Raw genomic sequence first — 16,435 nt, forward strand, 5'->3', positions numbered from 1 at the left:
TTGTATCGGATCATGTAAAGTCATGCTACTGCCGGTGAGAAAAGACGTACACTTCCTTCTTTAATTTCGTAACAAATGGACAGATGTACAATGTTTAATTTGTTACAGACGAGACATAGATCAACAGAACCCACGAACATACATGCTTGTCTAGTAAAATTGTAGTTGATTTTGACACATGGGGATTGTCCCATTTTTAGCTACAAATGTATCTATATCGACCATGATTTTTTACCTGTCTTTCCCTTGTTATCGAGCTGACGAGTTTATCAGAAGGTTCTCCATGTGGAGTCGTGCATTTCCAGCTGCGGCTGCTGCTGCTCGCACTCCATGTCCACCTTTGCCATAGCGTTACCAAACAAGGCAAGATCACCACCCACGACGTCTCGCGGCAGCTGTTGGCTGCACCCGGCGAAGGGTGCTAGCGCTTTCTGCATCGTGGGGTTCCCAGCGAAAACGGTACCCAGAAGCCCCGGTGCCCACGGGAGCATGGCGGCCGCGTTCTGGTTTGCAGCCGCCTGCAGCCAACTCATGTACGCGCCCATGTCGACCCGGCCGTGGCCGAAGTTCTCGCCGGAAGCGGGGGCGAAGCTGCCGAGCATGGAGGAGACGTCGAGCTCGCCGAGCTCGCCGAGGGAGACGTTGCCGTCGTTGCATGGGGAGTCCATGTCGGGGCTGTCCTGTGAGTGCCTCATCTTCACTATCTGGGTTTTCTTGAACACCCTGCACACCACCCATTCCTCCTTTTGGAACCAAAAAGGAAGAGAACATTTCACACAACATCAGTAACAATCTATAGTTTGATGGTAACAAAAAATGTTCAAAAGTTGTGAATATGTACCTTGTTTGGTTTGTATGGGAACTTGTTCTGGATCCTGTACTCGTGCATGACCCAGCTGGTCTTCTCGCCCTTGGGTGCTCTACCTCCGTAGAAGACTAGGGTTTTCTTCATCCCGACCAGCCTGCCAACATGGAAAATCTCCTTGTCTTTGCCGGTGGTCTTCCAGTAGCCGGATTCGGTGGCGCGGTTCGTGCGGATGCCGGTGGGGTATTTCCGGTCGCGCATGCTGAAGAAGTACCACTCCTTCTCGCCCATGCTAGCTTTGCCTGGAAACTTACATCCGTCAATGTGTGCAAGCAATGTACGTATGACCGTATAGGCCGGTGTACGTATGACAAGTTGGCAACGACGACTATATTAGCCTAGTGCGCTGTAGCGCTGTACTCTTAGAATCACATACTGTAAGTCTAGAGCAATGCGTAGATAACAGTGACGGCCCAAATATGTGCGTGTAATGAACAAGGTCAAGGGTGCTGTAAGTCTCACCAAATCAAGAAAAAATAGGAGAGAAGGTCCATTGGTGCAGAAGTAAACAATATGGTTGAAAAGCAATGCGCACTTGTCCTAGTTGAATTACATGAGAGTGAATTGACATAACATTTACTTTTCTAGGAACGAGCACAAATTATATTTTTGGAGACGACTAATTATCTAGCGCATTGCATGCCTGCCCCTGCAGCTGGATCAAACTCATATCAACTTTTTCAGTTTTATTCAGATGGTAGAAGAGACGTACTTGGAAGGTCCCATGGCTCGCACTTGTTGAGATCGACGTCGGCGATGGCGCGGGTGGTGAAGGCGAAGTCGGAGACCTTGCGGGTGAGGTAGTAGGTGATGAGCTCCTCGTCCGTGGGGTGGAACCGGAACCCCGGGGGAAGGCCTTCCTCCATCGATCCCAACCTTCGTCCTCCGCGCACCCGCCGCCGACTGCACTGTCTAGAGTGCAGCAGATCAGTTCAGCTCGGCTCAGCTCAGCGGGCAGTGCTACACCGATCGATCCATGGCATCAGGAGACGCCGTCGGTATATATATGATCGACAAGGGCAGCACATGTGTAGGTGAAGACAAGGCATTATGAAGTTATTAATGGCACTCTTGTTGCGCATACTTCTTCTAGAGCCCGGTTCGAGGTCTCAACAACCACGGCCAGGAGAGCGACGAGAAGGGTATTATTGACGACGGCGACAGCGGCGGATCCGGGGAAAGGTCGGGGAATGGAGGATCTGTCCGTCGATTGCACGCGTGGGCCGCATGCATCCATGAGTCACTGTGCATATGTCTCATGTTTTCCGGCCAACTCTAACCACTCTCCACCCACCGAGCTAGTTCTCCGGCGAAATGGCCAGCGATGTTGCCTGGCTGCCAGCAACGCACGGCGGCATGACAGGAATAACTACACTTTCATAGTGGCAATGGATTGGAGTACTACACTGTACTTGAGTTGATAAGACGATTGCCATGATCGTTGGTGTTATACGTTCGCGAGACGCTTGTAACCGCACGTGTGAAAGTGACCTGTCAATCGAGATGCGCTTTACATTGTACTCGATCGTACGCACGTCTATTTTTTTCATTTTGGTGGTTGCAGTGCAAGCCCAGATGGTCTTCCGGCATATATTCCCTGTCGACCATGCAGGTTTGATTTTTGTGCTTCCGGTTGGCTGATTAATTTGGAGAGCCAATGCAGTTAAGAATGTCAAAAGGTGCAAGAAAGGGGATTAAGGAGAATCAGAATAGGTAAAACAAATCAAGGAAATTGTGACATACCCTGTCAGTCCCAAAATGTAAGGCATGCAAGGATTAGATAAATGTCAAATGTTACTAACTTTAAACAAATATTTAAGAAAAAAATCTACATCTATAATATTGCATGTACACATTAAGAAAATATATTTTATGAAGAATCTAATGATATTAATTTGGTATTGTAATTGTTCATATTTTGTGTATATAAACTTGGTCAAACTCAAAAAAAAACATTGGCTTTCGAGTAATCCAAGTTTTTAGACATACTTTTAGATATACCCGATCATCACCATTATGATTATCCTGTCTGATAATGACCAAAGAATACATTTTATTATAAGGACACTTGATCTTCTCATGGTCTAAGGATCCGTATGTAAGTCTGTAGAACGGGCATGATTAGCCAATCAACCAAAAGACCGATCTAATGGGAGAGACTACACAATACATACTTCAACGGCCGGGTTGAAATATTTCTATTTTATTTTTGAGTAAAATACATGGGAGGTCACTGAACTTGACTCCTGACAACGCGTGAAGCACACGTCCGTTGGGAACCCCAAGAGGAAGGTGTGATACGTACAGCAACAAGTTTTCCCTCAGTAAGAAACCAAGGTTATCGAACCAGTAGGAGATGAAGGCCACGTGAAGGTTGTTGGTGAAGGAGTGTAGTGCGGCGCAACATCGGGATTCCGGCGCCAACGTGGAACCCGCACAACACAATCAAAATACTTTGCCCCAACTTAACAGTGAGGTTGTCAATCTCACCGGCTTGTTGTAAACAAAGGATTAAACGTATGGTGTGGAGAATGATGTTTGTTTGCAAAGAACAACAGAGAACAGTGATTGCAGTAGATTGTATTTCAGATGTAAAATAATGGACCGGGGTCCACAGTTCACTAGTGGTGTCTCTCCAATAAGATAAATAACATGTTGGGTGAACAAATTACAGTTGGACAATTGACAAATAGAGAGGGCATAACAATGCACATACATATCATGATGACTACTATGAGTTTTACTTAGGGCATTACGACAAAGAACATAGACCGCTATCCAGCATGCATCTATGCCTAAAAATTCCACCTTCGGGTTAGCATCCGCACCCCTTCCAGTATTAAGTTGCAAACAACAGACAATTGCATTAAGTACTGTGCGTAATGTAAACAATACAAATATCCTTAGACAAAGCATTGATATTTTATCCCTAGTGGCAACAACACATCCACAACCTTAGGGGTTGCTGTCACTCCCCCAGATTCAATGGAGACATGAACCCACTATCGAGCATAAATACTTCCTCTTGGAGTTACAAGTATCAACTTGGCCAGAGCCTCTACTAGCAACGGAGAGTATGCAAGATCATAAACAACACATATATGATAGATCATTAATCAACTTGACATAGTATTCCATATTCATCGGATCCTAACAAACACAACATGTAGCATTACAAATAGATGATCTTGATCATGATAGGCAGCTCACAAGATCTAAACATGATAGCATATGAGGAGAAGACAACCATCTAGCTACTGCTATGAACCCATAGTCCAAGTATGAACTACTCACGCATCAGTCCGGAGGCGGGCATGGTGATGTAGAGCCCTCCGGTGATGATTCCCCTCTCCGGCAGTGTGCCGGAGGCGATCTTCAGAACCCCCCGAGATGGTGTTGACGGCGGCGGCGTCTCTGGAACTTTTCTCGTATCGTGGCTCTCGGTATTAGGGTTTTCGCGACGGAGAGATTAAATAGGCGAAGGGGTAGAGTCGGGGGACGCTCGAGGGGCCCACCCCATAAGGCGGCGTGGCCAGGGGTGGGGCCGCGCCCCCCTGTGGTGTGGCCGCCTCGTCGCTCCTCTTCGTCTCCTCTTCGGACTTCTGGAAGGCTCCGTGGAAAATATTTTTTTTCGTCCAATTCCGAGAATATTTCCTGTGTAGGATTTCTGAAACCAAAAACAGCAGAAAACAGGAACTGGCGCTTCGGCATCTTGTTAATAGGTTAGTGCCGGAAAATGCATCAAAATGATATAAAGTGTATGTAAAACATATGAGTATTGTCATAAAACTAGCATGGAATATAAGAAATTATAGATACGTTTGAGACGTATCAACTCCCTAGTTCGATACGGTTACTTTACTACGGAATACGCAAATTACGGTCACTGAATACATTGAGTGCTTCATCTGAGGTCACTGGAGCCTGTACAACTTCGTATTTGCTGATGTGGCAATGAATTGGACCCCACCTGTTAGCCCCCCACCATATGTAGGGACTATTGTCTAATAAAAAAGGGCTAAGGTGGAAAGTTCAGAAAACAGATAAGGATCTTTTAAAAAAAGGCCCGTGGCCGAGGACCACCGGTTCGGCCGGCCTCCCAACTTGGCCCTCAACGGCTCTGGCCTCCCACCGCCGCTCTTTGACGTTGCCGTCGGGGATGACCACACCCAGCGCGAGGCGGGGCGGGGCACTATCGGCTGGGCAGATGTGGGGAACAGGAGGGCTGCGTCGTAGGGGAGAGGTTCTTCCTGTGTGCACCATGGCTGGCCTCGAGCCCTTCCCGGCGGTGACGCTCGGAGTGCACGGGCGGTCGAGGCAGGGGCGGTGCGCGGGGGACCTCCCGGCGGTAGCGCTTGGAGTACCATGGCGGTAGAGGCAGGCTTGCCGTCCAGTTCTTGCTCGTCGCCATTCGATCTCGCAGCATTAGACCTCGTGTGTGCCGCTAGTGGTCAAGATGCAGATGCGATGCTCGCTTCTAGATGCAGGCCACCCCTCGCCCACCTCGCTATCCCCTCGCCTCCCGTTGGGACGCGAGCTCGAGCACCTCCGCGACGATGGGCGCATAGGGGATCCGCACCGGCAGGAGGAGTATACTCGCCGACAAGGACGGTCGGGCGTCCAGCAGGAGTTAGCTCTTCTAGTGGTGGCATTTTTTTCAATTTAGCACTTGTAAAAAAATTCAATTTAGACAATTTGTTTTTTATTATTTCAAAACAGTCCTTGTAAACACCAGCTGGGCCTGATATGTGGGGTTAACCAGTGCCGCATCAGCAAATACGAAGCTGTACAGTCTCTGCGTATTCAGTGACCATAATTTATGTATTTCATAGTACAGTAACTGTATTGAACTAGGGAGTCAAGTTCAGTGATCTCCCATGTATTTTTACTCTTTATTTTGTATTGCGCTAGCCGGGTCATGAACTGAAGATCTCTTGTCTCTGCTACCATGTAGAACTACATACTCTAGCCAATTGATGTCTACGCACGCTTCTATTCCTGTAGATAGTGTTGGGCCTCCAAGAGCAGAGGTTTGTAGAACAGCGGCAAGTTTTCCTTAAGTGAATCACCCAAGGTTTATCGAACTCAGGGAGGTAGAGGTCAAAGATATCCCTCTCAAGCAACCCTGCAATTACGATACAAGAAGTCTCTTGTGTCTCCAACACACCTAGTACACTTGTCAGATGTATAGGTGCACTAGTTCGGCGAAGAGATAGTGAAATACAAGTAATATGGATGAATATGACTGGTAATAGCAATCTGAAATAAATATGGCAGCAAGTAAACATGTAGCAGTACTTGTTGGAAACGGTGTTTCAATGCTTAGAAACAAGGCCTAGGGATCATACTTTCATTAGTGGACACTCTCAACAATGATCACATAATTGAATAAATAAATGCTACTCTCAAACACTCTCTTGTTGGATGACAAACACCATTCATTGTGTAGGGCTACAAGAGCACCCTCAAGCCGGAGTAAACAAGCTCCCCAATGTCATAAAGGAATCACACACGATGCGCACATCGTCACCGTCACACCGTGGAGAGTAATTCCGGAGTTCATATTAAAGTAACCTCTAGAGTGTATAATAGACAAGAGTAACATCTACATATTCAACTAGATTACAAAGCTCATGATCACATAAAGATCACATGAGAGAGAGATGAACCACATAGCTACCGGTAGAGCCCTTAGCCTCGGGGGAGAACTACTCCCTCCTCATCATGGGAGACAGCAACGGCGATGAAGATGGTCGTGATGTCGATGGCGATGACTCCGGAGGCAATTCCCCATCACGGCGGCGTGCCGGAACAGAGACTTCTGTCCCCCGAAACGGAGTTTCGCGATGGCGGCGGCATCCCTGGAGTCTTTCTGGAGTTTCGTCAATTGGTATCGGGTTTTTAGGTCACGAGAGACTTTATAGGCGAAGAGACGGAGTCGGAGGGGCCAGGGGCCCCCTCCCCATAGGCTGGCGCGGCCAGGGGGCCACCCGCGCCGCCTTATGGTGTGGGTCCCCTGCTGCCCTTCCTCGTCTCCCCTTTGGACTTCTAGAACCTTCCGTGAAATATAAGATCGTGGGCTTTCGTTTCGTCCAATTCCGAGAATATTGCCCGAACAGCCTTTCTGGAACCAAAAAACACCAGAAAACAGGAACTGACACTGTGGCATCTTGTTAATAGGTTAGTTCCGGAAAATGCATAAAAACATTATAAAGTGTGAGCAAAACATATAGGTATCTATTATATACTAAAAGCAAAATAAGGGTGTTTAAATAGAGACGCCACATTAATCCACATCATTAGTATTATTTTAGCTGTTAGATCTATAAGTTCAATGGTCAAGATTTAAAGATTTTACGTAACATATATAACACATATTTTGTGACATACATGATATGGCATGTCTGGCACCGTACGCAAAAGGAAAAATAAAAAAGAAAAGGTACATATTGGAAACGTGATAAAACGTATGGCAATAGGACTCCTGATTCACATATAAAAGAGACTCCATTGATTCGCGATCAAAAAAACTAAATGGCCTCTACTACGTGAGTATACATGGAAAGCCAGAAAACAACAGGGAACGGATCCCGTAAAAAACGGCAGAGTCCCTTTAAAAAATTAAACGTACACTTCTATCTATAAATAAACCTCATAAAATAGACCAATCAGTTTAAAAAAAATACTACATTTTTTTTTGAGGGAAAGCCAAAAAATACTACATCATTTATCTATCTAGCCCCCTAGAGATAATAAGTTCGTTCAGGATGCAATATACGGATGTATCATGGAGATGTCGCGTTAATCTATGTCATCTTAATTATTTTTTATTGTTAGATCTAAAATCTATAGTCGGGATTTAATCAAAATTGTTTGTTGTCAAAACAAGTCTTTGGCACATATTATATTAAAAATTACGAAGCATAGTGGTTTCCTCCCAGACGAAATAAATTCTCTATGTGACAAAAAAGAACTAGCGGTGTTGCCTGCGCCGCTATAGTGCTTCACGGATCGATTAAAGGAGAAAATAGAAAAGTCGGCACATCATAAAGATAGGGCCACCGCTGAGTTACTTTATTAAACCACCTAAGTACACTCCTCACTTGAGTTATTTCATTTTATAAGATCACTAGAGAAAATTTCTAATCTAGGTAATCCTAAAGATCGATCTATAATAAATATCATGTGCTCTATTTGAACTCCACATGCCTACGTGGCTTCAACTACTTTCTTTATTTTTTATTTACTTTGTTGTTCCATCTATTATATAAAATCTATGGTAATAAAATAATCATAAAATATATTTTTATGTTACATGATTTTAGTGTGATGGATGTTGATATTTGTTCCTATATTTTTGGTCAAGCTTTGCAAACTTCGATCGTAACTAAATTTAGAATGCAGAGTAAACAAAAAATAGGGATATAATATTTTGATCGGTTGATTGGTTGATAGCGGCAAATATTGCGCTCATGTGTACAATTTTGTCGTCAAAATTTAGATTGAAGTATGAATTATGCATATCTTCTTGAACAATAACACAGTAGATAGTCTCTAACTGGCAGTCTATCAAAAAACCACAAGAGGCGATGTTATATATGTAAAAATGAACAAGTCATTAACTAGATGAAGTTCCAAGAGTACTTTTAACGTGATTGATGACTAAAAATAATTATTATCATTTACATCCAAAAATCGACGTAAATCAAGAAATTCATATCCAATAATTCCATTTGAAAGATGTATCGTGTTGCATTTTTCAAATTTATATGGCATGTCTTAATTCATACTTAGTTTAGAATTACACTTATTGACACAATCAAGATGAGACTTGACTTAAATTAATATACATGTTAGAAGATGTATTGTGTTGCATTTTTCAAATTTATATGGCATGTCTTAATTCATTCTTAGTTTAGAATTACACTTATGGACACAATCAAGATGCCACTTGACTTAAATTAATATACATGTTAGTATAACATAAGAAAATTATGCGATGTGACTTGCAGATCTAACTAATTAAAAATGAATAATTCGTAAATAAAGAAAAGCTTGATAGGGTGTCATGTGTTTTTGAACCAAGGTTGTAAGAAAAGTATGAAATATCAATGCATAAAAGAGTAAATATACCCATAGAATTAATATAATCACATGCAATAATATACTTTTATAGAGACTATAGAACCGTATTATGTCCTACATTAATTATAGAGTGGATGTGATGTTTTTTTAAAGGAGTATAACCAAAATGAAATGTGGCTATTCTTGAAGCTGTCAATTTAGGACTATAACTTTTTAATACATTAAAGACGATGCCCTCGCATTTGCGAGGGCCACTATGCTAGTTTAAATTTAAAACAATATAGCAAGACGACAATTTCTTGCTATAACTGTACAAATAATTTAACATAGCAAGGCTGGCCCGTGGCGTTAATTAGGTCATCTAGCATCCCCGCTAGCCTCCCTGTGGATTGGGTTCGGTTTGGGTGCACCGACGGAAAGACAAGCATGAAGACACCGGCTTGGCATGGTTTTTGCACGGACACCCCATACGATTATTGGGGGCTTTGGGGGCCGAGTGGAGATGCTTTTTTTTTTTTGACGTGGAACACTTTATTCCATTAAACTGGCTCAGCAGACTCGCTGGCCACCAAAACATTTACAATATCTGGTACTTCATCTGGCCACAATAGCCGTACTTGTTGCTGACTAGCACCATACGTAGCTAATGTATGTGCAACACCATTACACATACGATTTACATGCACCACATTGACCTGAATAAAATTGAGCTGAAGAAAAGAACGGATATCACGCAACATAACCCCTTCTGGTGCGAGGTCATAAGCCTTAGGGCATCTCCAGCGGCGCGACGCATTTCGGACGTCGAAACGGACGAGTCGTGTCCGTTTGCGTCGGCCGAAATGGTCGAAATCGTCCGGGCGTCCGTTTGCGTCGGGGCCGGGAGGCTCCCGGGATTGCGGCTGACCCCGGTCCCTCGGGCGACGGCCCGCAATGCCTTCTGGCACACGCGTCCTGGTGCTTACAAGGGCGTGCCACCTGACCTATACCTGGTCAGGAAGGTGATGGATTGTTCTGTTAGGATTTTCTTTTGGTTTGGGCTCAGCGATACACACGATACGAACTCCATGTCCGTGTCAAAACTGACAGTATGAATCTCATGACCGTGTCAAAACTTTGATGCAAAAACGTGTTACCGTGCCCAATTAAAATCAGCATATATAACACATATTTTGTGACATACATGATATGGCATGTCTGGCACCGTACGCAGAAGGAAAAATAAAAAGAAAAGGTACATATGGAAACGTGATAAAACGTATGGCAATGGGACTCCTGATTCACATATAAAAGAGACTCCATTGATTCGCGATCAAAAAAACTAAATGGCCTCTACTACGTGAGTATACATGGAAAGCCAGAAAACAACAGGGAACGGATCCCGTAAAAAACGGCAGAGTCCCTTTAAAAAATTAAACGTACACTTCTATCTATAAATAAACCTCATAAAAATAGACCAATCAGTTTAAAAAAAATACTACATTTTTTTTTGAGGGAAAGCCAAAAAATACTACATCATTTAGCTATCTAGCCCCCTAGAGATAATAAGTTCGTTCAGGATGCAATATACGGATGTATCATGGAGATGTCGCGTTAATCTATGTCATCTTAATTATTTTTTATTGTTAGATCTAAAATCTATAGTCGGGATTTAATCAAAATTGTTTGTTGTCAAAACAAGTCTTTGGCACATATTATATTAAAAATTACGAAGCATAGTGGTTTCCTCCCAGACGAAATAAATTCTCTATGTGACAAAAAAGAACTAGCGGTGTTGCCTGCGCCGCTATAGTGCTTGAGAAAATAGAAAAGTCGGCACATCATAAAGATAGGGCCACCGCTGAGTTACTTTATTAAACCACCTAAGTACACTCCTCACTTGAGTTATTTCATTTTATAAGATCACTAGAGAAAATTTCTAATCTAGGTAATCCTAAAGATCGATCTATAATAAATATCATGTGCTCTATTTGAACTCCACATGCCTACGTGGCTTCAACTACTTTCTTTATTTTTTATTTACTTTGTTGTTCCATCTATTATATAAAATCTATGGTAATAAAATAATCATAAAATATATTTTTATGTTACATGATTTTAGTGTGATGGATGTTGATATTTGTTCCTATATTTTTGGTCAAGCTTTGCAAACTTCGACTGTAACTAAATTTAGAATGCAGAGTAAACAAAAAATAGGGATATAATATTTTGATCGGTTGATTGGTTGATAGCGGCAAATATTGCGCTCATGTGTACAATTTTGTCGTCAAAATTTAGATTGAAGTATGAATTATGCATATCTTCTTGAACAATAACACAGTAGATAGTCTCTAACTGGCAGTCTATCAAAAAACCACAAGAGGCGATGTTATATATGTAAAAATGAACAAGTCATTAACTAGATGAAGTTCCAAGAGTACTTTTAACGTGATTGATGACTAAAAATAATTATTATCATTTACATCCAAAAATCGACGTAAATCAAGAAATTCATATCCAATAATTCCATTTGAAAGATGTATCGTGTTGCATTTTTCAAATTTATATGGCATGTCTTAATTCATACTTAGTTTAGAATTACACTTATTGACACAATCAAGATGAGACTTGACTTAAATTAATATACATGTTAGAAGATGTATTGTGTTGCATTTTTCAAATTTATATGGCATGTCTTAATTCATTCTTAGTTTAGAATTACACTTATGGACACAATCAAGATGCCACTTGACTTAAATTAATATACATGTTAGTATAACATAAGAAAATTATGCGATGTGACTTGCAGATCTAACTAATTAAAAATGAATAATTCGTAAATAAAGAAAAGCTTGATAGGGTGTCATGTGTTTTTGAACCAAGGTTGTAAGAAAAGTATGAAATATCAATGCATAAAAGAGTAAATATACCCATAGAATTAATATAATCACATGCAATAATATACTTTTATAGAGACTATAGAACCGTATTATGTCCTACATTAATTATAGAGTGGATGTGATGTTTTTTTAAAGGAGTATAACCACAATGAAATGTGGCTATTCTTGAAGCTGTCAATTTAGGACTATAACTTTTTAATACATTAAAGACGATGCCCTCGCATTTGCGAGGGCCACTATGCTAGTTTAAATTTAAAACAATATAGCAAGACGACAATTTCTTGCTATAACTGTACAAATAATTTAACATAGCAAGGCTGGCCCGTGGCGTTAATTAGGTCATCTAGCATCCCCGCTAGCCTCCCTGTGGATTGGGTTCGGTTTGGGTGCACCGACGGAAAGACAAGCATGAAGACACCGGCTTGGCATGGTTTTTGCACAGACACCCCATACGATTATTGGGGGCTTTGGGGGCCGAGTGGAGATGCTTTTTTTTTTTTGACGTGGAACACTTTATTCCATTAAACTGGCTCAGCAGACTCGCTGGCCACCAAAACATTTACAATATCTGGTACTTCATCTGGCCACAATAGCCGTACTTGTTGCTGACTAGCACCATACGTAGCTAATGTATGTGCAACACCATTACACATACGATTTACATGCACCACATTGACCTGAATAAAATTGAGCTGAAGAAAAGAACGGATATCACGCAACATAACCCCTTCTGGTGCGAGGTCATAAGCCTTAGGGCATCTCCAGCGGCGCGACGCATTTCGGACGTCGAAACGGACGAGTCGTGTCCGTTTGCGTCGGCCGAAATGGTCGAAATCGTCCGGGCGTCCGTTTGCGTCGGGGGCCGGGAGGCTCCCAGGATTGCGGCTGACCCTGGTCCCTCGGGCGACGGCCCGCAATGCCTTCTGGCACACGCGTCCTGGTGCTTACAAGGGCGTGCCACCTGACCTATACCTGGTCAGGAAGGTGATGGATTGTTCTGTTAGGATTTTCTTTTGGTTTGGGCTCAGCGATACACACGATACGAACTCCATGTCCGTGTCAAAACTGACAGTATGAATCTCATGACCGTGTCAAAACTTTGATGCAAAAACGTGTTACCGTGCCCAATTAAAATCAGCATATATAACACATATTTTGTGACATACATGATATGGCATGTCTGGCACCGTACGCAGAAGGAAAAATAAAAAAGAAAAGGTACATATGGAAACGTGATAAAACGTATGGCAATAGGACTCCTGATTCACATATAAAAGAGACTCCATTGATTCGCGATCAAAAAAACTAAATGGCCTCTACTACGTGAGTATACATGGAAAGCCAGAAAACAACAGGGAACGGATCCCGTAAAAAACGGCAGAGTCCCTTTAAAAAATTAAACGTACACTTCTATCTATAAATAAACCTCATAAAAATAGACCAATCAGTTTAAAAAAAATACTACATTTTTTTTTTGAGGGAAAGCCAAAAAATACTACATCATTTAGCTATCTAGCCCCCTAGAGATAATAAGTTCGTTCAGGATGCAATATACGGATGTATCATGGAGATGTCGCGTTAATCTATGTCATCTTAATTATTTTTTATTGTTAGATCTAAAATCTATAGTCGGGATTTAATCAAAATTGTTTGTTGTCAAAACAAGTCTTTGGCACATATTATATTAAAAATTACGAAGCATAGTGGTTTCCTCCCAGACGAAATAAATTCTCTATGTGACAAAAAAGAACTAGCGGTGTTGCCTGCGCCGCTATAGTGCTTGAGAAAATAGAAAAGTCGGCACATCATAAAGATAGGGCCACCGCTGAGTTACTTTATTAAACCACCTAAGTACACTCCTCACTTGAGTTATTTCATTTTATAAGATCACTAGAGAAAATTTCTAATCTAGGTAATCCTAAAGATCGATCTATAATAAATATCATGTGCTCTATTTGAACTCCACATGCCTACGTGGCTTCAACTACTTTCTTTATTTTTTATTTACTTTGTTGTTCCATCTATTATATAAAATCTATGGTAATAAAATAATCATAAAATATATTTTTATGTTACATGATTTTAGTGTGATGGATGTTGATATTTGTTCCTATATTTTTGGTCAAGCTTTGCAAACTTCGATCGTAACTAAATTTAGAATGCAGAGTAAACAAAAAATAGGGATATAATATTTTGATCGGTTGATTGGTTGATAGCGGCAAATATTGCGCTCATGTGTACAATTTTGTCGTCAAAATTTAGATTGAAGTATGAATTATGCATATCTTCTTGAACAATAACACAGTAGATAGTCTCTAACTGGCAGTCTATCAAAAAACCACAAGAGGCCATGTTATATATGTAAAAATGAACAAGTCATTAACTAGATGAAGTTCCAAGAGTACTTTTAACGTGATTGATGACTAAAAATAATTATTATCATTTACATCCAAAAATCGACGTAAATCAAGAAATTCATATCCAATAATTCCATTTGAAAGATGTATCGTGTTGCATTTTTCAAATTTATATGGCATGTCTTAATTCATACTTAGTTTAGAATTACACTTATTGACACAATCAAGATGAGACTTGACTTAAATTAATATACATGTTAGAAGATGTATTGTGTTGCATTTTTCAAATTTATATGGCATGTCTTAATTCATTCTTAGTTTAGAATTACACTTATGGACACAATCAAGATGCCACTTGACTTAAATTAATATACATGTTAGTATAACATAAGAAAATTATGCGATGTGACTTGCAGATCTAACTAATTAAAAATGAATAATTCGTAAATAAAGACTAGTGAACTTGCCCGTGCGTTGCATCGGGTGACATAATGTTCTAAATTATTTTTTGTCACGAATCAAAATTTTCCCTAAAATTGATCAACCAATGTAAACGTAGCCTCAGTGCAACCAAATTAAGCAAATGAAAGCTAGCACATAGCCACATATTGATTGTCGAAATTGCCATACGGACATGTGAATAGTAAATGTTTTTTATCCACTTTAGGGACCTATCCAAATCTAAATTCTCAATAAATCGCCTTCCTTTATTTACTCTGAAATTCCTGTTGGATGTCTTGAGCTTGATTGATAGATAGATGCATATCGCAGTTTAGATAACTGTTCACATGAAGTCAAACCAAATTTTATAGTCTGCATGAATAATTGTTGGGGCGTGCTGATAATCCTCCGGAGGCTCCAAAGCATCCAGCCTCCGGGTTCCCTGCCTGACACGTGTCCTTTCTCTCTAAAAAAATCTGAAAAAGCAATGAGAAAACTACTCGCTCTGCCGTTCTCCTGCACATGTGTTGCAGCGAAGCCGCTCTCAAGCCTCACCCCACCCTGTGCCGGCGTTGCTCCTCCAGTGAGCCACGGCCGTCGCCGGAGAACTGTCCCGGACGTCGCCGAAGAATCCTCGCCGGAGAACCCCGTCGTCGGAAGACCGGGTCGCCGGAGAAGACCGCGTCGCCGGATCCCGGTCTCCGACTAGAAGAACTGTCGACCACGATGGCGCCACTCGCGGCAGCAGTTGCCGCCGCCAGCGTCGAACCGCGCCGGCATATAGTAGCAGAGCTTGCAGCACGTTGCTTCCCCGCTGGTCGCTTGCAGCTCCAGCGCCCGCCTATGGCAGCTCCCGCTTAAGACATTTGCAGCACCTACGGTGGTTGCTTGCAGCTCTAGCTCCAGCCGATAGGAGCTCCGGCGGAAGGCCCTTGCAGCACCAGCAGTGTTGGATTGCAGCTCCGGCGCCCGCCCATGGAAGCACCAGCGGAAGGCGCTTGCAGCTCCGACAGTGGTGGATTGTGGCTCCGGCGGCGGGGGCTTGCAGCATCCGTCGGCAGCACAACCGACGGACCAAGGGAGCATCAAAAGCCGCCTGTGGGAGCAGCGCCGGCCACCGATGGAAGCACAGGCTCCAACCACTTGAGCACCGCCGCCATGTCCACTGTAGAATCCAGCGGCGGCGGGGGCTTGCAGCATCCGCCGGCAGCGCAAACAACGGACGAAGGGAGCATCTAGAGCCGCCTATGGGAGCAGCGCCTGTCGCCGACGGAAGCACCGGCTCCAACCACTTGAGCACCGCCGTCATGTCCACTGTAGAATCCGGCGGCGGCGTGGGCATTCTGCAGCAACGCCCTGGCCTTTTGCAGCAACGCCGACGGAGGGTGGGAGCAGCGCGAGCCGCCGGTGGGAGCAACGCCAGCCTTCATGGCGCCCATGGTGATTCTCGCCGGAGAGAGAGGAGAGAGGATTTAGTGGAGACGAGGAGCGGTGGAGAGAGGACGACGAGCGAAAGGATAAGGTAGGGGCGGATAGGGAGCAGATATGTTTCTCACGTCTTTGACTTCGGCAGCTGTGAACGTGGGCAGGCCCACGGTTGCACGTGTCATGAGATGGCCCGTAGGATCAAGGCCATCCAACGGCGCGGCGTCCGGAGGCTGCCATCGCGCGTGCCTCCGACGGAATAGAAGCGTTTTCCATAATTGTTTGAGGAACCTCGCAACAATAAGTAGTCTCCTAGCCATGCCCGTCCAGAACGGGTAGGTCTCTCTCAGTAAGGCTATATGAAACCTCGGTGAGAAAAAATC

The 16,435-nt window shown here is 42.9% G+C and overlaps 1 protein-coding gene across 1 annotated transcript; it reads right to left on the reverse strand.

The window, feature by feature from the left end:
• Positions 1 to 269: 269 nt before the first annotated feature.
• Positions 270 to 1,731, reverse strand: LOC124699859 (protein CUP-SHAPED COTYLEDON 2-like). The gene is made up of 3 exons (XM_047232089.1): positions 1,578 to 1,731; positions 842 to 1,107; positions 270 to 743 (listed from the first exon to the last, which is right to left on the reverse strand). Exons 1-3 carry the CDS (start codon positions 1,729 to 1,731, stop codon positions 270 to 272), a joined length of 894 nt encoding a protein of 297 aa, XP_047088045.1.
• Positions 1,732 to 16,435: the final 14,704 nt, after the last annotated feature.

Source organism: Lolium rigidum, chromosome 3 (assembly GCF_022539505.1).
Source record: "Lolium rigidum isolate FL_2022 chromosome 3, APGP_CSIRO_Lrig_0.1, whole genome shotgun sequence".
In the NCBI taxonomy this organism is placed as follows: domain Eukaryota; kingdom Viridiplantae; phylum Streptophyta; class Magnoliopsida; order Poales; family Poaceae; genus Lolium; species Lolium rigidum.

Excerpts from the sequence above, each read along its gene's own strand:
- LOC124699859 (XM_047232089.1), bottom strand. The coding sequence starts at position 1,731 with ATGGAGGAAGGCCTTCCCCCGGGGTTCCGGTTCCACCCCACGGACGAG. Across the intron at positions 1,108-1,577 it reads CGAGCCATGGGACCTTCCAA|GCAAAGCTAGCATGGGCGAG; the intron begins GTACGTCTCTTC and ends GTAAGTTTCCAG. Across the intron at positions 744-841 it reads TCCCATACAAACCAAACAAG|GAGGAATGGGTGGTGTGCAG; the intron begins GTACATATTCAC and ends TGGTTCCAAAAG.